At 38.8% G+C, this 25,875-nt stretch overlaps 1 protein-coding gene across 2 annotated transcripts; it reads left to right on the forward strand.

Moving 5' to 3' along the window:
* Window positions 1–65: 65 nt before the first annotated feature.
* Window positions 66–22,045, forward strand: IL17RA (interleukin 17 receptor A). Of its 2 annotated transcripts, none has more exons than XM_026717497.2 (12): window positions 66–279; window positions 7,004–7,028; window positions 8,844–8,990; window positions 9,699–9,826; window positions 11,211–11,337; window positions 12,871–12,918; window positions 12,995–13,155; window positions 13,964–14,041; window positions 16,170–16,278; window positions 16,962–17,063; window positions 17,784–17,825; window positions 18,321–22,045. In XM_026717497.2, the coding sequence occupies exons 1-12, from the start codon at window positions 169–171 to the stop codon at window positions 19,766–19,768; spliced, it is 2,526 nt and encodes an 841-aa protein (XP_026573282.1). In that variant the 5' UTR covers window positions 66–168; the 3' UTR covers window positions 19,769–22,045. The 2 variants fall into 2 exon arrangements, with proteins under 2 accessions (XP_026573282.1, XP_026573370.1); XM_026717585.2 differs by having other exon boundaries at window positions 13,967–14,041.
* Window positions 22,046–25,875: the final 3,830 nt, after the last annotated feature.

The raw sequence follows: 25,875 nt of genomic DNA on the forward strand, positions 1-25,875 counted from the left end.
CTCTGGGAGACCACACCCCGCCCGTCTATGCCCCGCCTCAGGTGAGCTTCCTCAGGCTCCACCCCAACGTCCCGTTTCGAGTTTAGTCCCGGAAGCCAGAGACGGGCGGAGCCAGGTCAATGAGGCCGGTGGTCTCGCTTAGGGAGCAGGGCGGCGGTGGCGTGGAGGATGAAGGGAGTGCTTCCGTGGTGCTCGGTGCTCGTGGCGGGGCTGCTCCCTGGGCTTTCAGGGCTGAGGCTTCTCCTCAGCGCCCCGCCACTTTTCAACTGTTCCCAGCCGGTAAGTCGGGCCCGGGCGGGCGCACAAGGTGGTAAGTGTGCCGGGCTGCCTGGTGCGCGTGGGAAGAGCAGGGCGGAGGGACGCGCGACTTTCCTCCCAAGCGAAACTAGTTGTCTTCGGGAGAGACGCGCGTGTTGAGCAGTCTTTTTTTTTTTCCCCACTAGACGCGGTGAACATTTGGCGGGCACCCGGTTGGGGAAGGTCGGGGCTGTTCCGGCACTCTGATCCTGCCCTGAACTCCCTTCAGAAGCTTTAGGCAAGGTTGTCTCGGTCCCCAGTCGCCTCCCTTGGGTTCATTGCAGGGGTCCGTGCACTAGTTCTATGCCTGAAGTTTTCGTGGTTCAGGATGTATCTGATCCTCCCAGGGGTTCCCGTCTTGCAATTGCTCTTTTGTTGCAATTGCTCTTTGCGTTTTGTTTTTCAATCTATTTCCCATTAGTATAACACCATAGAACAGGGGTGTCCAAGCTGGGCTACTTTATGAGTTATACTTTAAGCATGGCTGACTGGGGAATTTGGGGAGTTGAAGTCCACAGGTCTTAAAGTTGCCAAAATTGGACACCTGTGTCATAGAAGGTGTTGTTATTTTTTATTTTGGCCATATGTGTTGTTTGAATGGTAGAGCTGGAAAAGAAAAAAACAGATCATCTGTTCCAGCCCTAGTTTATAAGATTCACTAGAACACTTGTGACAGATGACTGTCCAGTTGCTAAAAAAAACCCAATGAAAGGAACCCACTAGAAAGAAAACTCACTACTTGTTTCTGACTGCTTGCAATTGGCTCTTGGAAGTTTGTCCTAATGCTCAGCTTGAAACTACTTCCTTTGCAGTTTTAATCCATTAGTTTATGTTGGTCTATCAGCATAATAAAGATTTAATTTGATAACCTATTACCATAGTTCTATTCTGGAGCAATAAAGAAATCTATTCCTTCCCCTATAACCCCTTAAATATTTGAAGATTGCTATCTGATGACTCTTCAGTCAAATAATGAACAGATCCTTTTATTGTTCCTATTTGTTCAGTTTTCAGATTCTCATTCTTAGGTGCAGTCTTTTAAACTTGCTTCAATTATTACTTGTGTTTTAAACTACAGTATCCAGAGCTGGTGTCTGGTATTTCCAATTGGGTCTGATGTGATACTTCTCATTACCTGGACTTTGTGTTGCTGTTAATTGCATCCCAAAATAGTATTCGCCTTTTTAGCAGCTGTATAATAGAACAGCATATTAAAAATAGACTCCTTGTTCGCTATATTTTTCACGGAAAAAAATATTTTGACTGAAAATGGATTTCTTCTACATTTTATATTGATTTTTTATCTCATAGTAAATTCTAATAGGCAAACACAAGCAGTAGCATTTCAAAAATTAATATAAGCAAGTATCCAGCAACATCCAATGCACATGTGCACACTTATGTCTGTTTTCAGAAAATGCAAAATTTATCAGCAGTTAGATAAAACACAGCTTATGTAAAAGTCATTAGAAACAAACTGTGTATATATTTGTTTTATTTTGATTGGGGATCATCATACAGGCGGTCTTCAACTTACGACCACATCTTAGCCCAAATTTCTATTGCTAAATGATACATTTGTTAAGTGAGTTTTGCCCCATTTTATGACCTTTCTTGCCACAATTGTTAAATGAATCGCTATACCTGTTAAATCACTAATCACTGTTAAATTAGTAACATGTTTGTTAAGTGAACTTGCCTTCCCCATTGATTTTGCTTGTCAGAAGATTCCAAAAGGTGATCACATGACTCAGGACACCGCAACCATCATAAATATGAATCATTTGCCAAGTATCTGAGTTTTGATCACCTGGCCAAGGGGATGCTATAACAGGAGTAAGTGTTAAAAACAGTTAATCACTTTTTTTCAGTGCTGTTGTAACTTTGAATGGTTGAAGTTGTAAGTCAAGGACTATCAGTATAGGCAAGTCCCGAGCAGGATAAGCTCTAATAATATAGCTGAAATGTACTTCAGGTGTTGTGATCAGTTTCTTGCTTTGCATAGTCCTCATGTTTTCACTAACACTGTGTTATTTATTTAGAAGATTTATATGGCCACCTATCTTGTAGCACACAATTTTGGATGGTTGTCAACAGTATTAAAAACACAAATATAAGAACCACAATTATTCAAAAAGAAAAGAAAGGGAGAAAAATCGAGAAAAACCAGGTGCCCGGTCCATAAATATACCCATTCATCTCTTCAATCCCTGGGCTCCAACTTTAGTGCCTCAGTGCCTGATGGGAAAGCCAGCTGTTCACCAATTCATAGAAGGCATTGCTGATAAGATCATATTTTTATAGCATTCTTGTAATGATATTTTGAATGCTGAAAATGTAACAATATTATCAAATAAAGCATTTGTGTATTTATGTTTGCTTCTGGTTTATTTTAAAAAAATCTGCACCCATCCACATATACAAAACATTACCATCAACTATTACATAATTCCTGAATGGGTGCCAGAAATTACATTTTTTAAATTAAGTCTGTTTTCCACAGTTCTCAGTCTAAAAGGATTTAGAAAAAAAAGAGGAATTATGAGGCAGAGGAGGGAGGCCTTGCAAAGCCTGGGTCAGGTTGAAAGAAGGAAAGAGGGTTCTACTAAACCAGTTCTTTTCACTAACAGGTCTAGGTAGCAAAAATCTACATAATCATTAGTTGGTAGCAAAAATAAATGTTTGTGCTATGGTAAGTCTAGCCCCAACCCTAGACTTAGGAATACGAAGGAAACAAATAAAGTTATAGATAGTCCTCAACTTACAACCACAACTGGGATCAGAGGTTCTGTCACCAAGCAGTGCTATTAGTCATCACATGACCACACATGTCCTTTTTCACTGAGGTCATTAAGTGAGTCCAGTTTTCCCCATTGACCTTCCTTATTAGAAGCTAGCTGAAAAGGTCACAAATTGTGATCGTGTGACCTCAGGATACTGCAACCATTGTAAATACATGCTAGTTGCCAAGTGCCCAAATTGCAATCATGTATCTACAATAGTCATAAGTGCAAGGAGCAGTTGTAAATCATTTTTTTAAGCATTGTCATAACTTTGGTCATAAGTTGAGGGCTACCTGTACTTAGAATATTGAGAATGCAATGCAAACCTGAAAAAGTAAGTCTTCTAAAATGAGACTAGACTAATTCATTCAAGCAGTTAAAGTTGTTCCACAAAACAGCAGTCAACACATCTGTTATGAATTGTACAATAGTAGGAAACCAAGGTTATTAACTTCCGGATGCAGACATAGTACATTTCTTAACCAATGATGATAGTGCAGTTTGCCCATGTTTTTCTTGCATGACCATCTATGTTGAATATATACATGGTGAGAAGGGAACGATTGTGTCAGGAGAAAATGTATATAGAATGTAGGATAGTGATTCTGTGATTAATTGTGGCTTTAACGTTTCTTTCATACCCTCAGAAAGAGTCGTTAGAGTAATATTGCTTAATGTCATGTTTCTCCAATTACTTTATGACAAATATGTGCATTTATACTCAGTTTCATTGAAATTAATGTATATAATTTAAATAAGTTTAAATAAACATAAAATGATTTAATTTAATATTTTAGTAAATATGGCTTCAGTATTCACAAGAATTCACAGTATGAATTCCAGGTTGCAAATATTTATCTATAAAATTGTAAGTTACTTCCAACATCATGTTGACTAATGTAAGTGGCCTCTTAGTAGCATCTATTAACCAAAATAAGCTTCAGAGTATCATAACCAGTGAATTATTGGAAGAAGAACAAAAACAATAATTTTAATAATAAAGAATATTTTTCATAATTTTGAGGGTGAAAATGGCTAATTACTTTGCTAAATTATATTACTGGTATTTCCGTAATCGTTAAGTGAATCCCAAGATTATTAAGCAAATCAGAGGTTGTTAAACAAATCATACAGTTAAGTGAATCCAGCTTTTCCACAGTGGATTTTTGGGGGGTCCCAGAAAATTGCAAAATAGTTGTAAATCATGCACACAGAATGCTGCAACGTTTCAAAAATGCCAGCCTCCCCAAATTGCACTCACATGACCACAAAAGTGGTCATAAGTCACTTTTTAATGAGGTTTCGTGCTCATTAAACAAATGGTCATAACTTGAGAATTGCCTTTTTAAAACTGATAGTAACTTTAATTTGTTTTTAAGATTTTAACTTTCCTTAAAATCTTCCAGAATTTAAATCTAGTCAATAATTTTTTTTAAATAAATAGCTTGATCTGCAAATTTCTAAAAATAAAAATAAGCTATAAAACAGGTGGGTTTCTTTCTTTTTTTTTTAAGGACTCCTGCTAATAAAACATCTTCGGTTTCTTTAAAATAATTTTTAAAAATTGGAGAAATTTCAGGAAGATTTCAAACTTTATTACATGATTTAAACTAATGCAGTACAACAGCTTCATTTTCTGTTATTTGAATAAGTCATAGTTAACCTGAATGTGTTTTATTTGATCTTTATAAAATATGTTTACAATTCATCTTTACATATTTAACAAGATCATCTACAGCAGATAAGTGCTATGGGAATCGTTCTCTGGCTTCTTGTTCTGCTGGTAATGTTGGTAAAATGAATTGAGGGATTCCAGAATAAAACACCACTCTAGGAAATGAACCCTCCCCAAAATAACATATTTAACTGCCCTGTAAGCATGCGGCTTCTCCCTATGTTTTTTTTATTTCTTAATAAGAATCTTAATACTAAACAAAAAGATAACATTGCATGACTGAGTCAGTATTATATTTATCGTCAAAGGTGTTCTCTAGAAACATAAAAATCAAGCTGCGCAAAATAACTTGCATGCAGTACAATTTGCAAAAAAAGAAAAATATATGTAACAAGTATATGGTTTTGCATTCCACTTTTAAGAAATATTACTGCCTTTTAGAGCTATAGGAAGGCAGAGAACCACTAGACGGCAACAAAGAGATGCAAGCTACAGTAGACTACACACCATTTAATGATCAGAGGTAGTTTTTTAGCCTTCAAATGATAGCCCTAAAATATTTGATTCTAAAATTCTATAATTTGATTCTAACTTTGAGCATTTTATATACTAGTGTTAGAATTCTAGGAGGAATCTAGCACAAACAGAAATCACTGGGAACTTCAGAATATCGATAAAAGCATATAAGAACACCTATGTGCTCAGTGTATATAAGCTCTAAGTTCTGTTCTTCTATTGTTTATCTGCCAAGCCTGTCCTAAAACAGATTGTGAAGAACATGCATTGACACTTTTCTCAACCACATACAGAAGCTTATATAATTCTTTTTCCTTCCTTCCTTCTATCCATCCCTGTCTTTCTCTCTCCTACCCTTCCTTCCTTTCATCATCTCTCTCTCTTCCTCCCACCCTTCCTTCCATCACCCATATCTCTCCTTCCTTCCTTCCTTCCTTCCTTCCTTCCTTCCTTCCTTCCTTCCTTCCTTCCTTTCTTTCTTTCTTTCTTTCTTTCTTTCTTTCTTTCTTTCTTTCTACTGTTAATCTGGCTGAAATCACACAGCAATGATGTGACTGACTAAGGCTAAATATGTAAACATCCCTAACCACAGTTTTGAAAAGCTGGGGCAATATACAGGAAGTATGTGTCAATACAGAACAGTAACAGTAATAGGACCTCTTTTACAGTATAAACTCTGCAAAATCTCATAGTAACTATGTTTATGTTGAACACCACCATAATGGAAGTAGTAACAGAATGTTATTGGGGATATTATATTGTACTTTAGGTTGACCCTCCATGTATCTGTGAATGATTCTTACAGCAGAGATGACATATATAATTTGCACATAGATGACATTTGGGAAATTTTGGCAAGCAAGTAAACATTCTCTACATATACTAGGATCAAAATAGGATCTTACTGACGTATTAAAATATGGTGTCCTGGTAACTGGATTTTTGACTAAATAATCATTTCAGCCACTCTCAATATTTCCTAAGGATAGAAAAGCTAAAGCTTTGAGTGTTTTGCATAAAGTTACCCGAGGAATTTGGGCAACTATAAGGGGGAGATCAACAATATCAAAATAGTGAAAACCCTACCCCTTTTAAAAAATACTTAGGTTTCTTGTGCTTGTCATTCTTTGTTCCTACAATAGGACATTCTGATTACTTTTAGGCTACTTATTTGAATTCTTAGAATTTAAAAGGGAAAGATGCCACTCTAATCTGTTTGCAAAAATACTTTCAATATACACTTGAATCATACAGAAATAGAATTAAATGATAATAGAATTAAAATAAATGTCAATTTTTATCTTTGTGATCTATCTTAACTATCCTGCCTTTTTTTATAGGAGTATTTGCATATAACCAAGATAATACTCATATATAATGATTCAGCAACATAGCTGGTGATGAATTTATTTCACACATATTTCATTTATTTTTTGTATTAAATTAGAATACGTTCATCATCACATGGATGACCAAAAAATACATTCTTTTTAAATATGTTAAAGTTGTTGCAGGTGAAAATTCATTTAATAAATACCCAGCTTAATAGACTAATAAATAAATATGTGTCTGTTAAGCTTAGTATCTGTTAAATGGGGGATAGGATGAGTTAAAAATATATATGAGAAAAACTATTAATAAAATTTAATACCATTTTGAGGTGAAGTAACATTCATGATCTGTAGGACTCTTAAGACTTTTTTTAGTAATATATTTATGTTTTCTCCTGTAGGGTTTACGCTGCCTTGTGCGAGACAGTAGGTGCACTTTTTTTTGTTTCCCCTCTTAATTAATTTTGCTTATTTTAGAACTGTAGTACTAACTCTGATCTGTGCAACATTTTATAATTGATTGATATTTCAGCAGGAGGAATGTTACTGTGAGGTAGCTATTTCTCATGTTTAGTTCAAATGAGTTAAGGATCAATATAATTTTCATATGAAAATACTCATACATTCACATCCACAACCACAACCTTTTCTAATATCACCACAAGCATTGGTTATGCATGCATCTAAAATACAACAAATAACCATTCACTCGGCGTTCTATTTATTCACATGTATGCTTTATTTTTCTGCATACATTACTTTTACTACATGGAGCCAACTCTATATTCACATAAAATGTTCCATAACTTAATTTTATTCTGTTTATCATATGCTTTCTCTAGATCAAGAAATATACAATATGCTTGTTTTTCCAAAAATTAACCCAAAGTGCATCTTTTTGTCTGGAATGAAATTTAATGATACTCTAAATCAGGGGTCCCCAACCACCGGTCCGGGGACAATTTCCACCGGTCCGGGGACTGGGACCGGTCTGTGGAACAATTTCTACCGAGCCGCCGGTTTGCTGGGCGCCGCCATCTTGTTTTGATGAAAAAGTGCTTCCGGTGAGCTTTTCCGGGTAGAAAGCGGTGTTTGGGTGCTGAAAGAATCCTCACGCCTTAGTTTCATCGAGGGGGGGGCGGCTTCGAACAAAACTAAGGCGCAAGGATTCTTTCAGCACGCATGGCAAGGCGAGCTGAGCGACCGTCACGAAGCCCATTGACACAGGTACAAAGGAGGAGTTGAAGGTGGCGGGGAGAAGCGGGGGTCGGCTGGCTGGCCGGTCGCTTGGCTCGCCTTGCCATGTGTGCTGATGCTGGTACCGGGCCGCGGATGATTTTGTGATGCCGATACTGGGCCGCAGAACAAAAAAGGTTGGGGACCACTGCTCTAAATGATCCATATCTATACCCTACTATGGAATTCTTACTCTAAATGGCATGTGTCCAGCTACATCTTTTAACATGCATTTTATCATAATTTTTTAAAAATCTGTATCTTTTAAAATAGGCTTTCTTAATCTTCCAGAGTTATCAGAACTAGCTAGAAATTCTAGGAAATGCACATCTGGAGATAATTTAGGGAAGCCTGGTAGTAGGTTAGAAATGTAGTCAATATTAGAAGACACATTTTTCTAAGAAACATAGAAACTTATGTGGAACTGTGGTCACCAGCTGGGTAAAAGTTGCTCTTTTTTATAAATAAATTCTATATCTATATAAATATTTATAATATTTACATTCAAGCCATGCCCAGCCAGTCACATGACCAAGCCCCCCCCCAATTAGGCCACACCCACAGAACCAGTTGTTAAGAAATTTGAATCCCACCCCTGCCTCGGTGTGTTTTTTTGGGGGGGGGAGCTTAGAACAGATCTCTCTCTCTCTCTCTCTCTCCCACCACCGTCAGCAAGGCACTGTCAGTCAAAATTTATATTAGTGGTCCCTGGGATTTAAAATTATGAGTTTGGTGGTCCCTAAGGTCCAAAAGGTTGGCGACCCCTGATGGGGAGTATTGACTATTCAATGTGGACACTAATAATGTGTAAGCTCACTTGGGTTCACCTTTTAACTCTGTTTTTCTTAGCTTTTCTAAAGAGTGTTGTAATGCAGTAGATTGTATTCAATAACTTCTGCTGCACTGAAAGTTTGAGAGGAAGCATTGCAGCTAGAATGTTATAGTCCAAAGGAAAATCAGTTGCTATCTCAAAGGTGGGACTGAATTAATTTCCATCAAACTTAGGTAACTGTATGGATGACAGCTGGCTCCTTTCTTGGAAATGGACTCCTTCAGCCCCAAGTTCTGTTGACGTATTTATTGATACATTTTTTACTGAAGATGGGAAATTGGTCCCTGTGCTGAAGATAGAGTGGAAAGTGGCTACTGATGGTGAGTGAGGAAGAAAGCAATATAGAACTGCAATGTTTACAGCATGTAAAAATGTAGCATTATCTCTTAGACAAGTTATAGTAGCCAGAACTATCTCCATCATGTTTTAGAGGCTGGTTTGGGAGTTTAGTAATAATATGAACTGGTGGTGTTTTTAAATATTTATTCAATAGTTTCTCAAAAGAAAAAATAACCCTGATTCTAAGATACCTCCTTATAAAACAGAAAAAATTAATCTGCCTGTATTACTATGTTTGAAGTGAATCCACGGTACCCTCCAATTTTAAAGGTAAATTATTGGGGGAGGGGTTATTTTTTCTTTCAGATAGCAATAGTTCAGAATAAAAATGTAAACAATTTAGAGTGATTTGGAGATGAATATTAAAATGCCAGTTTAGCATGTCAGTATGTATTGTTTTCTTTTCATAGAATAAAATCAAAATGTTTGAACAAGTCTTTGTTTTCTTTATGCTGACTGTGATCGTTGGTCTTTCTCACCCATGATTCTCCATTTCCTGGACTGAACACTATAACTTAATTTTGCACAGTTGGGGGGAAGGAATACTTTTTTTAATGTTTGTCCTAACCTCCTGCACTGCAGGCTGCTTCTGGATTACTTATTATAGTTTATCTTGCAGCATAATCAAAGGATACAAAGAGAGATCTCTTTACCAATGTTTTTATGTCTCTCCTTCTCTTCAACAATAGCAAGCATCATATACCTCAGAGGAGCAGAATTGGCTGTAGTACAATTAAGCAATAACCAGCAGATCTGTGCTCAATTTGACTTTCAAAATAACTTGACGTTCCAGGTCCGTCCAGACAATGGGGGCCGGGTAAGAATTGTGGAAGTTTTACAAACTTATACTTTGCCTTCTTTGAATCAAATAGAATTGTAATGGAGTTGGACAGCCTGGTGCATTTAATAAAGTAAATAACTAACAGTATATTGGCTAAAGAAAGTATGATATTTGCTAGCCAAATAATAACCTGGTGCTTAAAAAGACCCTTGTAATTAAGAACATGGTCTGTTACATACTGCAAGCATAGATGACTTGGTATGACCTCTACTGTGTGTGAAATGCTAGTGTTGGAATAACTATATGGTTTATGCTGCAGTGCAGAAAAAATAAATATGACCTGTTCCAGGAGAAGGGTTGAGAAAAGGCCAAGCTACAAGCAGGAAACAGTTAAACTTATACATTTGGTTATTGTTGCTTCCATTTCTGTTTGATGTAAAAACACCAGCTATGTTATGTTCCTCATCTTAAGGAGGTATTACAACACAGTGCTGCAGCTTCTTTTTTAACAGCATTGACTGAACATTTCTGGATGTCCTGGAATAAGAGGTCACAGACTGAAAAACATTCATGGGAAGCAAATATAATTGATTACCCCAGAATGCTTTTCTCTCCCATGACTTCTGTTGCCAGCCTATGAATCTTTTAACCCGTTGTTTAAACGTCACAGTTTTGTCACTGTCCACTGTGTGTTTTATCAGAAATATGGGAAAAGAGAGTATGACGTCTGAATTTACTTCCAAGGCCAGGAGACCCCAACCCCAGGGCAGCAGCCCACTAGTGGGCTATGGCTCATTTGGAACCAGGCTACACAAGTGGCGGGTGAGCGCATAGAGCTCCACTTGTGTGAGTGACAGACACACACACACAAAGCTCGATTTGCACCTACCGCTCACATGGAACCATCCCCCCCCCCGCCCCCAGGCTGTCAAGCCAGAAAGGTTGGGGACCACTGTCTTAGACTATTTTTAAAAGCTAACATTTGTTTAGGCTAAAGCAATATTAGGTACCTTCTACATAAAATAATATGAATTCATATTTACACGATTCCACATTGTGAAGAGAATCCTCATTTCCCTTTCATTATAGGAAAGCCGAAGAAAAGTACCTGTGTTAGAATATGTTATGTTTCCACACTTGGTGAAAGGAATGAATTTCTGTGAGGCTATGGAGAAACAACTCCTTACTTTTCTTTCCCCAAATCAGGGGAAAATGCTTGTGATGAAACAGGGATCATTCGAATTCGCATAACTAGATCTGAACCAAATGAATTGTTCTGCCTAAGTACTCGCATATATCTGGCTTGTGAATTTTCTTTTTTTTTTCTTCTAGTACAGAATTTCATATAAGGTCAGTGTTATAAATCGCTGCATTGACTCACTGCATATTTTTAAAAATGTTTCTCCTTATATTGTTTCAGTGGAATTTCTCCTTCAACCGTTTTGAGGTACAACCAGGCCAAATGTACCAAGTAACTGTCTATCATTTGCCCAAATTAAGTACTCCAGGGGACTACAACAGGAGGTCAAAGCCATTCACAGTACCAAGTAAGGGACACTTTTATGACATATTTATTTACAGATTCTTTTAATGACAATCCAACTCCTAGATCAGCACTTTCCAACTTTGGCTACTTTAAAATGTATGGACATAAATTCCCAACTTGATGGGCATGACTCTCAACACTGTCTGAGGATGAAAGCACCAGCTAGCTTGATTCTACCTAAGGGGGCAGTCATGCTTACAGAAGTTAACGTGTACCTACAGAGCTAGTGTTATATGGCCAACATGCTAAGAAGCAGGTCACTGTATTCTGTCCAACTGTGTCTTCTGTATAGTCTTTAAAGACAGCCCTATATACAGCGGTACATTGCAGTACTTGATCTGGGAGGTGGTAAGCAATGGGTTACCATTACAGGGGCCTCATGTCTATACAGGTCCTCAGTTAATGACCAGTTCAGTTCAGCAACTGTTCAAAGTTATAGCAGTACTAACATAGTGGTCCTTAGATCCAGACTACTGAGTTACAGCTATGGCAGCATCTCTCTGTTCACATGATCAAAATTTAGGTGTTTGGCAACTATCTGCCTGGGAAAAAAAATATAGGCAATCTGAGGCTCATCTGAAATACAGAATTTAAAAAATGGAGATGTAAATGAAGCATCTTTACTTTCACCAGTTGACACTAGGATATCCTGCACTTCCCAGGATATGAAGAAGAATTTACTGATAAACAAAGCCTACACAGTACGGAAGTTGCACGTTCAAAGTTGCAGTTTGCAAGGTTGTGTTTGACCTCAGGGGGCATGGCCAGCTCAACATTACTCGTTTTGGGGGCACCTGTGATGGCCTAGTGCTAAGGCAGGACTTCCCTCAGACCCTCCCTTCCTCTCATTATAATATTCCTTCCTTCCATCTTTCTCTAATCATTCTCCATTCTTCTTCCTTCCCCTCTTCTCTTATTTTTCCTTCCTTGCTCTCTTCCCATCTTCCCTTCTTTTTCTTTGTCCTTCTGCTTTCCCTTTCTCCTTTCTGTCCCTTCTTATATGCTCAAATGCAAAAGGGGAAACATTTCTCCTTTTGTTTTGTTTTTAGTTTGTTTTGGTAGCCCATGTGCCTCCCACCCTCCCGGCCCCATTTTTGGTCACAATGACCTCATATAGCTGTCTGCCAGTGAAAACAGGGCCCGGGCGGGGGGGGGTGGAACCTCCGGCTCTGTTTTTGCTGGCAGAGGCCCCGCAAGTTGGTCCTTTCCTGTTTCCAGGGCAGTCCCACAAGCCAGATTTAAGCACCCCCTGAGTTTGACACCCCAGTGTTAGATGATGCAATGCGAGTCTGTGAAACGACTATTTGAAATGTGCTTTCTTTAAAAATTACATTGCCTCTTCTGTAACTCTAATGCAGTTTTTTTCTAATGATGTAAAGTAATAGTTCTAGCCCAATCATCTTTTCATGGTTGGCTTACACTTGAGCATAGCTCTTTTGACACTAATTGCAAATTGAAGTAGTCAATTTAGCCCGTACTGTCTTTCAGAACACAGATGCAATCTTTCTGTTTTTTTCTTTCTTTTACATTGCAGATTGCACACATCCTACTATGAAAAAAACAGAACCCTGTCTGCAAATAGGTATGCTTTTTTCAGGTGTTTGGCTGCATCCATGAGCGGCGCCATTTGATGTCATTGATGAGTTTTCTGCATTTAGGGAGTTTGTGGGAACCCCGAATTAACGGAACAAGTCTAGATGATCATTCTGTGTTGGTGAGCTTTGACCCTGCGGAGATACCGGCCACCTACATTATCCATGTAATCAGTTTTCGGGAAGATGAAAAAGAGTGCAAGAAGGGCACAGAAAGCATTTCAGAGGTAATCAGTTTTGCTCCACTTGTTTTCTCCTCCAAGCATTTAATTTTATTTTAGCAATTCTTGAATTACCATTGCTTACCAATCCATCAGAACTCTTGTCTTCCCAATAACAAAAGCCCAACACCCAGCATATCTGGAATTTTAGCCTTTTAAAAAAAAAAAAACATGGTTTACTACAAAATGTGAATTCTACATAAATAGCAAATTATGAGAGTCAGACACCTGCTTCTTTACAAGATTGAGACAGCTTTTGCATTTGCACCTTGTTAGAATCTAGAATTTTATGCTACTTTTATTTCCTTTAAGGGATTTTTTTTTTAAATGGTTTGAATGGTGTGCTGGGCAAAAATCTGCTTTCTCAGTATGCCTTTAAACCAGAACTGCTTCCAAGCAAACCAGGAAAAACGTTTTGCTGTTTATTGGAAAAGAAGAAATTATTTCAGAATAATTGAATAGAAGAAGCTGCAATTTATTGCTTTTTCTTCCTAGTCGCATGAAAGAGGCAGCAGAACAGTAGTTCTTATCTGCATGTTTGCATGTGATCAGCCACTCCAGATTATGCAACGCTACTTGATTTCATGTTGGCGTAGCTATTGAAAAATGCACCAGTGCATCACAACTACAACAGCTGCCCCTCACATCCACGCGGGAACAGTCCTGAATCTATTCGCTGCTTTATGATAACACACAATTGCCCCCTTGGTTTCTACTTCTGAGCCCGCTTAGTTACCCCAAAGGTGCAATATAGTTAGATTGATCACACTGCTGTTGCTGCTCCTGTCTCAACTGTGCCTCTTGATTTCTGCAGCAGGGTCTGCAGCATCGCCTTAATGTAACGGTCAAGCTGGAAAGGAACTTGAAGATTTGTTGCAAATACAAAGTGGAGGTAGGTTTAGCTTTATTGGCTTCTGTTATATAAAACAATAATTTATTCCGTGTTAATAGTCACATTCAGTTACAGGTGATTTACCAACATTGGTTTAGTGACCATTTGAAGGTGAAAAAAGTGACTCACGACCATTTTTCACACTTAGGACCGTTAAAGCATCTGCATGGTCACATGATCACAATTTGGGTGCTTGGCAACTGGCATGTATTTATGACGGTTGCGTCCAGGGACCGTGTGTTCATCATTTATAATCTTCCCAGCCGGCATCCAACTAGCGAAGTCAATGAGGGAAGGCAGATTTGCTTAATGGCTGCATGATTCACTTAACAACTGCAGTGATTCACTTAACAACTATGGCACAAAAGATCATAAAATGGAGCAAAACTCACTTAACAAGCATGTTGCTTAACAACAGAAATTATAGGCTCAATTGTGTTCATAAATCAAGGACTATCTTGGCGGTGGCGGGGAGAAAACTAGGATATTCTCCAGAGGTTAAGCTGAACTCCTGGTGATCAACAACAGTAAAAAAAAAACTGGTTTGCTTTCTTCTGTGATTTTTTTTTTTTTTTACTATCCAATTTTATCTCCAGTGCTGGGATTTCCTAATAACCTCCCATCCAAATACTAAGTAGGCCCTGCACCGTTTAGCCTTTTAACCCACCTGCTAAAACTTCAGGTTATGGGTGGTAGTGAATTAGTTGACAGAATCCTGAGTTGTTAACATGCGGCAACAGCGATGACAGTGTTGGTTCACTTATTTTAGAGATTTCTCTCCTTTTTGGCTCTTTGGGCATCTGTAGTCTTTTAAAGTAAGAAATGTTCCTTTGAAGTGCTAGAAACTGAAGAAGAAACATCGAAAGAGAAAAAGAGTCCTTTCATATCAGAAATGAATTACGGGAAATCCGCTGCATGCTCCTCTTTGCTTCAGACAACATCTGCTTCCCTCTTAGCTAGGAGTAGCAATATAGAGCTCACGGACATCAGTGTGCCTATGGATGTTTCTCTTGGCTTCTGCCAGATCACTGTCCCACTCAATTGTAATGTTTTTTTAGGCTTTTTTTTAAAAAAGTAATAATCTAGCATTAACTCTGCAGGACTTTGCCTGCATCCAGATGCTTAGTAGGGTCAGACCTCAGTGAGAACTGGGGACTAGTCTGGGGATTTTTACAGTTACAGTTGCCAGTTCTTCTGGTTATGCTTGGCCTTCATATGCCTCAAGTCCTTCCCAAGAACCCAGGATAATCATAACGTATCAGCATAGTAGATGTACAGATCCAAGCAGGGTAGCTTTTGTAATCGACAAATCAAAATTGTGTTGGTGTACAGATGCTAAGTGCTACCTAAGATTTTTTGGGTATGGCATCCATTGTGCCAATAACCACTGGGACCACCACAGCCAGTTTATATACCATAATCTTTCAATTTTAATTTTTCAGACCTTGATATTTGTGATCTTCTCCAATTCTTTCTTTTCTGCCATTCCCTGGTATTGACACATCACTTATCCACGTTTTCTTTTTTTTCAACCAGAGTTATATTTGGTGTGTTATCTTTATCAGTTTGTATTTAGAAATCATCATCAATAATAATAATAGCAATAATAATAGAAAGTGTATTATTTGAGAACATATCTGATGTAGCAGTTAAGGTACCAGAATAGAAATCAGGAGAGAGTGAGTTCTAGTCCCGCCTTGGGCACAAAGCCAGCTGGGTGACCTTGGCCAGTCCCTCTCTCTCTGAGTCCTAGGACGAAGCAGGCAATGGCAGACTACTTTCAAAATCTTGCCAAGAAAACTGCAGAGACACTTCCAAGCAATCACCAGCATTCAAAACTGACTTGATGGGACAAAAAAATAAAAAAATAAAAGTTTACTATACTATTATATACTATATTAATAGAATATTGTAGGATATAATAATATAGTACATTATATTATATGGTAGTATAATTACATTATATTAATATAATATTGTGCATTGTATTGTCTAATAATGTATAATATATGACATTTTATTTATATAATGTAGCCAAGAAAAAATAGTCCTACATACTTTTTAAAGCTGGTGGCTGATTGTGCACTGAACTAGTTGCTATAATAATCTCTTCTCTTTTTTTCACCAGATCCAACCACTCTTTCCTGCCTGTGCTACGGACTGTCCGAGGCGCTCATTTTTAATCCAATGTCCTTCTGCTGATGCCTTAAGTCTTACTAATCAATCCAGAATGAATGGTGCATATATACTTTGAAAGTGATCTGATATAGTTAGAAATGAATCATTTTTGGTACAAAGTAGCACCTTAAGAAGTGGAGATTCTCCCCTAATTCATGTATTTTAATACATGGAAATATATCTAAATTTCAGAGTATGAAGGAAATATAATATCTGGATGATTTAGCAAATCCCCTCCCCTTTTTCCTGAAAACATTTTCCTTCAGTTTAGCAACTCCCATGAGGATAGTGGGGTACAAACTGCACTTTCTCCCAGAAAGAGTAAACATGATTCTGTTGTTGCTTTTGTACCACAAAATGTGGAGTTTGGGTTGAGTGCCCTGAGCAGAATCAAGATATTTCTTTTTGCATAAAGTTGACCTACTTTAGCCCTGTGAAAAGGAACTTTATTTTGAAAGTTAATGTTTTGGTGGATACAGTAACAGGTTGTGTGATGCCTGACTGCACTTACATGTGCCCTCTGTTACACCACATTGAGAGTGCACTAAGCTGAAGACTGGAATTTGAAATATTAAATATCACAATAGCTACTGTGCAGAACCAATACAATAAACTGTTCTGCTATTTCCTGGTCCATTATTGCTAAAAATGTGGCCTTTCCTATGCATCAAGACATTCTTCGCAATATTACCTGGTTTGATGACGCTACCTATCATTTTTTATTATAATTATTATTTTTCAGATACATATTCAGTGGGGCTACCTTGGATCCACACTATCATCTGCATTTTGTTAATTTCTTCAGCTATTGGTTCTGCAATCTACCTTACCCGAAGACAAAAGGGTAGGTTCTACAATTGGGGCTTAGTGGTGTTTTGCCTTCAGAATAACTTCCTTGAGTTGGACCAAATTTGTGCAGTGGGGCAGCAGACATTAATTTTCTTACCCTGGAAGTTTCCCCCCAAAAAGCCTTCAAGGTTTGGCAGACAAGCTGAACCTTGTAGAGGACTGCAGGTTGGGAAGAGGCTAACTTCTGGGGGAAAAAAATCAGGTCAAGAGTTTTAATTTTCTGCTTAATTTACAGGTATACCTTTCTTCGCCCTTTGTCTCCCCACCTGTTAACCCATGCTATTCCACAGGGAAGGTACAGGATAGAGACTGCGAAAACTGCCAAGGAAGAAGGGGAAAGAGGAAATTAGAGCTCTGTTACATCTGTGTTAGCTTACATTCAAGCTCAATTTCAGCCCTTTTGGGAAAAATTTAGATAGCCTACTGTTATAAAGAGATTCAGTTGGAATGTTTTATGCTACCCCATTGTTAAATACAGCCAATCATCTTAATTTCAAGGTCAATCTGACACCATTTTTTCAGCAATTCATTTATGTTTCCCCAGTTGTGTCAAGGAAAACTTAAATTTTTATTCAAGATCCTGCTTTTCTTTGCTTGCACTTGAGTCTCAGATGAAGCTCACTGAATTGTTAACCCTTCTTTTTCAAAAGTATCTGAATCTTTTTGATCAATGTTACCTTCTTTAACATTTTCTATGTTCTTCTTTCCTTCCTAGCATTAAATTCTGCAGCAAAAAACTGTGATTTTGAACTCCAAGGTAAGAGAATTTTTACTTTTTATCACTCAGCATTGATTTATAATCTAGGTACATGGATTAGATTCAGCTCTTAGATGGGACAGTAATGACTTTTAATTTTCTTAAAAGCTGCATGTGTGCTTTTGGTTACATGCACACAAACACAGACAAGACCAATTCTTACGCAGTTGTTAACTGTTCATCTATTTCTGTGGTTGAATATCGGCTGGGCAATGTTTATATTAATATCAAGGACTATTACTTTCTGACACAACTTTTTGCAGGATAAATAAATTTCTACATCAAGGTTTGCAATTTTCTGAAATAAAATAACTTCCATCTATATCACTGGTATTGGAGATATTTAGTTGGGTAACTGAAGCTAATGACCATTATTTTAATATTAAATGCAGTAATGTATACATGTAACAATCCTTTGTTTTCCATGTATGGGGGTGGAGGGAGCAGTTTCCATAATATTACTCTTTTTATATATTTACCTTTCTGACTTTCCAGATACCTTTTTGACTTCCCCTATGTTGCAACCTCCTCCACCCCTCAAGCCACGTACAGTTTGGATCGTGTATTCTGCTGATCACAAGCTCTATGTAGACATTGTGTTGAAATTTGCACAGTTCATGATCACCGTGTGTGGCACAGAGGTCATCCTAGACCTGCTAGATGAACAGCAGATATCTGAGATGGGAGCAGTGTGCTGGCTTACTCGTCAGAAACAGAAAATGGAAGCGCTGTCTTCAAAGATCATCATCTTGTGTTCCCGGGGTACTCGAGCCAAGTGGCAGGCTATGCTTGGGCACCAGGAATCCAGTGTACATCTGAAGCAAGATAATCTGCTGCCAACTGGGGACATGTTCACTCCAGCACTGAATCTGATTTTACCAGACTTTAAGCAGCCAGCTTGCTTTGGACTGTATTTAATCTGCTACTTTGAGGGCATAAGCAATGAGAGTGACATTCCAGACCCATTCCATGTCACCTCTAAATATCAGCTTATGGATAAGTTTGAGGAAATTTACTTCCTAATCCAGGATCTTGAAAAATTTGAGCCAGGGCGAATGCATCAGATTCCAGCCATCTCACCTGAAAAGTACACTGAAAGCCCCTGTGGCAAACAGCTGAAGGAGGCTTTGCAGAAATTCCAGACATGGCAGGCTGAGCATCCAGATTGGTTTAAAAATGAACGTGTCTGCGGTGAGGATGAAGATGATCTACAATCTCTGAGTGGGGAACTCACTGAAGAATTAATATTCCCCGGGAAAGGAATTCTTAAGAAGCAACTGCTTCCAAAGGAACCTGACCCCAGTAGCTGTTGCTTAGTCAATCTTCTGGTTAATGAAGATGACTTGGGAGCATATAAATTGACACCTCAGCATCTGTCCGAAGAAGATTTAGCATTCCAGACTCTGGTCATTCCTGCTGAGACACCTTCTGTTCAGGTGGTCAAGCCAACTGCCCTTGCAGAAGAAAATGAGATACTCAGTCATAAACTGTTGACCAATGAAGATTGGCTAGAAAGTGTGCCTATGATAGAAGCTAACGTCCCAAGAAGAAATGATGTCATTCTTCAAGGGGATTTATCCTCAGATCCCCAAGCCTTGCCAGCTGACGTGAGGCAACAACTGGAGGGATTGATGTATTCCCTCTATCAACAAAGCGTCATCCCCTCTGATATGCCCCTTTGCCAAGAAGAGGTTAATGAGCAGCAACAACTGTTGTTTGATGAGGCTTCCAAAGTTCAGAGACAGTCGGTACAGTCAGATCAGGGTTATATCTCCAGATGTTCTTCTTTGCCTTCTGATAGCCCTGTTGAACTGAGGGAAGAAGAGAACCAAGAACAGGAAGGATATTGGTCTGCTGGGCATCTCACTGCAGATGTCTTAAGTAGTCTAAAAAGTCTTCAGCAGCAGTTGCTTTTCCAGGATATCCAAAAAAACTGTAGCTAAGGTCACTTGGGAGAGAGAAGGGAGAATTGGTTCTGTTTTTGAAACAACTAGACAACCTGTGACTGATGGGGTCATTCTTCTTTCCGTGTGTACTATAGACCTGCATTGTTTCCCCTCCCAGTGTAACCTATGAGAGCCCTGGTGAATTCCCTCCCTCCTTTTCCTCAGCTGATTCGTGGAACTGCCTATCACTTTGTTAGGGGGAGGGAGAAGAAAAAGAGGAAGAGGACTTAAGGACTCAACTATCACTGGTACATCCAAGCTAGTCTTACCCAGGCATCCCAGTCACTCCTTTGTCCTTCCTCTTTCCAAATATAACATAGGCTTGCATCTTTCCCCTCCATTCACAGTCCTCAGAAGAACACCTCCTCCTATCCTCAGCTGACCTGTGGAACTGCCTTCCACTTGGTTGTGGAGAGGGAGAACTAGGGGAGTCATGGACCACAAGGAAAACTGCACTCTGCTTCTCATTCTGGCATGTCCCCAGGGGAACGCTGTCTTCAACCAACCCTATGATCCAAATCCCTCCCTCATTCTTCCCTTACTAGCCACTGCCGTTAAGAGATTTAAAATTTTGATCCTGGTTTCAAAGCTGCCAGCGGTCACTTATCTGTCAGGTCTTGCTACCAACCAATTGGGCCAGGGGTGGGATCCTACCGGCATAACAACCGGTTCACTGCGCGCGCATGCGCAACACTTGTAAATCAACTTCTACAAGCAATAACCACCTGCTGATGAACGGCTGACTCAGCTGTGCTGCGCAAAGCAACCAAGGTTGCCTTAGGGAATAAAGGACAGCCCAGAGCCCAGGCGGGCGGGTGGGCCCAACCAAAGAAAAGATCTTTAGAGCGAACCGGTTCAGTGTTAGCTGCTCTTCAGAGCTACTGGTCCTATAGAACTGGGCCAAACCAGTAGAATCCCACCTCTGAATTGTGCGTAGGGGCCAGAGGGAGGTTGGAAATAGAGTAGGTATGTGCCCCTCCCATCTTCCCTTGTGCCATGCAACCTATAGTTTCCTGGAAAGTATAGTCAGGAAAGTATGGCACTAAGACGTTGTCAAATTTCAATCCCACGGGAGCCAGGGATCCCAGATTTTGGATGCAAACTGTAAGTTGGCCCATTTTAAAGTATGCTGATTCAATAGTTGTTGCTGTATGATGCACCATTTTGTCCAACTGAAGGCTAGAGAGTATCAAACAGAAACAAGAGTTTTAGTAGTACCATATATAAGCTAATGCAGAGCTGTCAAACTCATGTCGTCATGGCAGCATGATGTAGTGGGATTTTTTTCCCCTTCGCTAAACTGGGAGTGGCCAGCACGTGACGCATCCAGCGCGTGGGCAAGGAGTTTGACAGCCCTGAGCTAATGGCTGTTTGTTGGATTGTGCAGCGTCTAACCTAAGCTAAGTATCAGTGTGCTATGATGATACAAACTGACTCTTAAGAATACAGGCATAGGCATAGAAAATAGGAGAATTTGCCAAATATTCTGAAAGCGTTTCTGAAAGTAACAAGTATTAAGACAGAAACATTTCTAAGTCGAAAGACTGTCTAGTCCAGCATCATTTTCTCCATTGTCGCTAATAGCAGATTATCTGTGAATTTAGTAGTTTTGTAAGGCAAATCAGCAAGAAATCAGTATTCACTTTTGTAACTATAGTCACAATTTGTAGCAATGAATTTTGTCAGCCAGTTTTGCCCTACACAAAGAAGTGTTTTCTATCACCTCTGGCATTTAATTTCAGAGTATTGTCTGCATTTATCTTACTACCAGCAAGGAAGAAAAGCTCTACTTACGACTTGCCCCCTTCTCTCCTTTGTGGTTTTGTCACTGTTTTTTTTTTTTTTTTTCTGAACTATAGTATCCAAAACACTTTATCAGAACTGCTAACTGATCAGTTGGACAACTTATTTCTGCAATTTCCTCTGCTAGGATGCCTATGTTAAGCTAATACGGCTAGAGTTGTTAACTCTTCCAGTCTATTCAACTATAGGCTGATACTGGCTGCTTGATTTTCAGGTAAAATAACTAACTGCCCCCTTACATTAACTATCCCTATTTCATAGGCATGATAGGCCAATGAGGCACTTTGTTCAGCCTTAAAATCTTTTCTCAGTCTTTACCACCAGTTCAGATTCCATTAATGAATGCAATGCTTTCGACTTGCTTACTTTGAAGTACAATTGTCATTTTCTGGTCCAACGAAAGAGATGTTATAAGGCATTGTCCTCTAAGCTTTTTTAAAGGGGAATTCAATAAATTTTTATTGATCTGAAGTCCTGCATGAAGTAATTTGCCCACTTATTTACAAATAATATGAAAAAAAAATCTATCAAAGATTCCTAGCAGGATTGCCTGCTTAATTATTATATTAATTATTATATTATATTATTATACTTAATTATTATATGGAATAATATTAGGATTTTTGATTGTTTAACAGTCTTGAAGATACAGCTACTTTGAATATGGACAATATGTCTTTTCTTCACCACCTTATACTTACTACCAGGATAATATTACTTTAATATCAAGACAATATGGAAGCAAGAGAAGGACTTTGTGGTTAAATTTCTTGGGCCAGGTGCAGGGTTTGGAGTTGGGACTTGTAATATTGCATTGGTTTGGCTCCTTTTTCCAAGACTGGTGTTAATAGGGAGCAAGAGGTTTACCCATAGCCACTCCCTTGGTAGTGCTACAGGGATGAGGTATGATCAGCATGTAGACGGTATACAGCTTTACATTTCTATCCCTGGTGCTCCAAGTGATGCTATAGCTGCCCTTGGTGTCTGAAGGCCATAGGGGCCTGGAGGGAGGACAACACTGAAGACGGAATGGCTGTGGGGACCTCAGGATCTAGTTATTTATCATTTTTAGTTCTGTATGTCGTTATACTACTCCAGACAGACCTGGTCCTCAACCTGGGAGTTCTGGAATCGCAACTCATGCTCGAAGAACAGGTGACCGTCGTGACTTTGTGTTATGCGTCAGTTTCCCCCTTTCTCCGGATCATGAGGCGCTATGCACATTTATGTCCTAGTCATCTCTCAGTTGGTTTACTGCAATGCTCTCTACATGGGGCTACCGTTGAGTATTTAAGAGCTATACGTGATGCAGAAGGCAGGGACACGCAGGGCCCGTAGAATGGCATGTATAACACCGCTGTTGCACTACCCGGGGGTGCTTCCACTGGATATGGTTGACCTAGTAAGAAGACCTCAACCCCATGTCATCCACCTTGGTTCCATTTTTTGGCAGAGTTTTAAATTTTTAATTACTTTTTTATGTATCTTTTTATGTTCTATACACCAGCCAGAGTTGCCCTATTCAGGGAGATGGCATATAACTTTAATAAATAATAAACTTTAAAAGTCAGATATAGGAAATAGTCACAACTGTGCGGATGCTGTGGCTTTCAACTTTACCCCTAACCAGATGCTTTTGGATTCTCCATGGAATTATATTCGCAGCAACAGAGACAGTGTTTCATGGCAAAAGTCGCCTCTGAAACAAAAGGGTTCTTAAACATGCATGGTTCCCAAACTTGGCTGTTGCCCTGACTACAAGTTGAAGCAAGTAGTTGTGAAAAGGATGTGTGTGTATGAGAGTATACAAGTAGCCATAGATGAGAGAGGGAATCGGAGGCTTCTCTGCCAGAAATTATGTCGGGTGCAGAAAATACATCTATCTCTTGATTCGAAATTTAAACTTGTTTTTAAAATTAGCTTCAAGAATCCAGATAAACTTTTTTCTTTTGCATAGAACCTTCAGAGTTAGATGTAGGTGGTCCTCGTCTTGCAACACAATTTGGAATCAGAATTTCCACTGCCAAATGTTAAGTGAGTTGTGTCCGATTTTATGGCCTCTTTTTGCCATGGTTAAGCAAATTGCTGCAGTTGTTAAGGGAATCACAGCCGTCATTAAAGGAATCCAGCTTCCTCCCATTGACTGCTTGTTGGAAGCTGCCCGGGAAGGTCGCCTGCAGGTGGCAATCACATGACTTGGCATGCTGCAACCATCATAAATACATGCCAGTTGCCAAGTGTCCAAATTTTGATCGTGGGGATGCTTTATTATAAGTGTGGGGACCGGTCATAAGTCACTTTTTTCCGTGCTATTGCAGCTTTGAATGGTTCCTAAATGAATGGTTGAAAATTGAGGACTATCTTTATTGTTGAATAACCTTACAATAAAACTTTAATACTCAACTGCCTACATAGGAATTGAAATGGCTATTAAAAGATCCAAGTACCTCGGGTTAATTCAGTTCAAACTCAGTTAAATAGCAGCCGCTGTGGAGGATTTGGGGAAAGTAATTTCCCAACTTGATTACCTTATGTTCTTCATACATTGTTAAACCTGCTTTCTTGCTAATTACATCAATATATTAAGGCAAATGAGCAGGGCTGTTTTTTTTTTTTTCAACTAATGACCTTCTAGCCTACTGGAAATTACTCTGCAGTATCTTTCAGTGTTTATCACTGATGTTCAAGCTGGTTATTTTAATTTTACACTCTGTCTTTTCCTGTGTGGCTTCTATTATACAATTAAATTGTGTGCCATATTTTTCAGCATTGCTGGCTTAATTTAAATTTGCAAATAAATGAAACCATATTTTTAATAATGTATTAATCAGATTGTTTTGTTTTGCATTTGCATGTTTATTATTTTTGGCCAAGCTTGGAAATGAGCAGTTAAGAGAATGCTGAACAGATGCTAAACCTGTTTCATTTTTTACCTAGATATTTAAAGAGCAAGTGTCCATTAGCTAAGTCAGAAAACTATGGCCAACTCATAGTTGTTCATGAGTCTACACGCGATTGTGGCTGAATTATCTATATATTAGAAATAGGAAGAATTAATGGAATGAGTAACACTCCAAGTACTTTGCATTTCAGAGACACAGTATATCAATGGACAGTTCACAATAACATAATGTTATTCTAGTAAAAGTTTAGAATATTTTATGCAACAAATCTTTTCTTACAATAGCCCTGAAATGATGGAATACAAGAGTATTCTTCATTTTCTTTGTTAGGGCAGTATTTCATAACCAGTTTTTACACAGTTGTAGCTGTCAGCAAGTTTCATATCAAATTTAAGTAGCTGTTAAAAGATGCAAAAATTTATCCTGAAACATTAAATTTTGTTACATATTTAATCTAATCTGCTCCGATGATCATTGCCCAGAAACTACAGGTTGTCCTGGACTTACAGTGGTTCATTTAGTGACCATTCAAAGCTACAACAGCACTGAAAAAAGTGGCGACCATTTTTCACAGTTATGACTGTTGAAGCATCCCTATGGTCACATGATTCAAATTCAGATGTCATCTTTATGACGGTGCCAGTGTCGCAAGCTCATGAGTCAGAAGGCCCTTTTGCGACCTTCTGACAAGCGAAGTCAATGGAGAAGCCAGGTTCACTTTACAACCAGGTTATTAGCTTAACTGCAGTGATTCACTTGACAACTGTGGCAGGAAAAGTCATAAAATGGGGCAAAAATCACTTAACAAATGTCTCACTTAACAACAGAAACTTTAGGATCAATTGTGGTCGTAAGTCAAGGACTACCTGTAATTATACATAGTTAAAATCTGAAATGTTGTAAATATCTTGTGTATCTATTGCAACAGCTAAACTTGACTGCCTCTGAGTTTTCTAAATGTGTCTTCAGTAACTTTCTCTAGGTACATAAAAAGTTAAGAACTTGAAGAACATTTGTGGCCTTCAGTCTAAGATCATGATTCAAGTGAAGCTTTAACCTCTACTGACTGCAGTGGAGATTAGCACAAGCTCTAATTCAGATTTGTACCATTGAAAAATGGTTGACTTTGACTGGTATGCATCACTGGTGGGATTCAGTTTTTTTTATTACCAGTTCTATGGGCATGGCCTGGTGGGCGTGGGAGGGGAAGGATACTGTAAAATCTCCAGTCAGAGGTGGCATTTGCTGGTTCTCCGAACTACTCAAAATGTCCGCTACCAGTTCTCCAGAACTGGCCAGAACCTGCTAAATACCACCTCTTGCAGTGAAAATGGTTAGGTCTACATGAAGTGCTTGAGGTATTTATGTTGTCTTATGCCACAAAACAAACATTTTATC

Source organism: Pseudonaja textilis, chromosome 5 (genome assembly GCF_049901715.1).
Source record: "Pseudonaja textilis isolate UNSWEBS1 chromosome 5, rPseTex1.2, whole genome shotgun sequence".
Classification (NCBI taxonomy): Eukaryota; Metazoa; Chordata; class Lepidosauria; order Squamata; family Elapidae; genus Pseudonaja; species Pseudonaja textilis.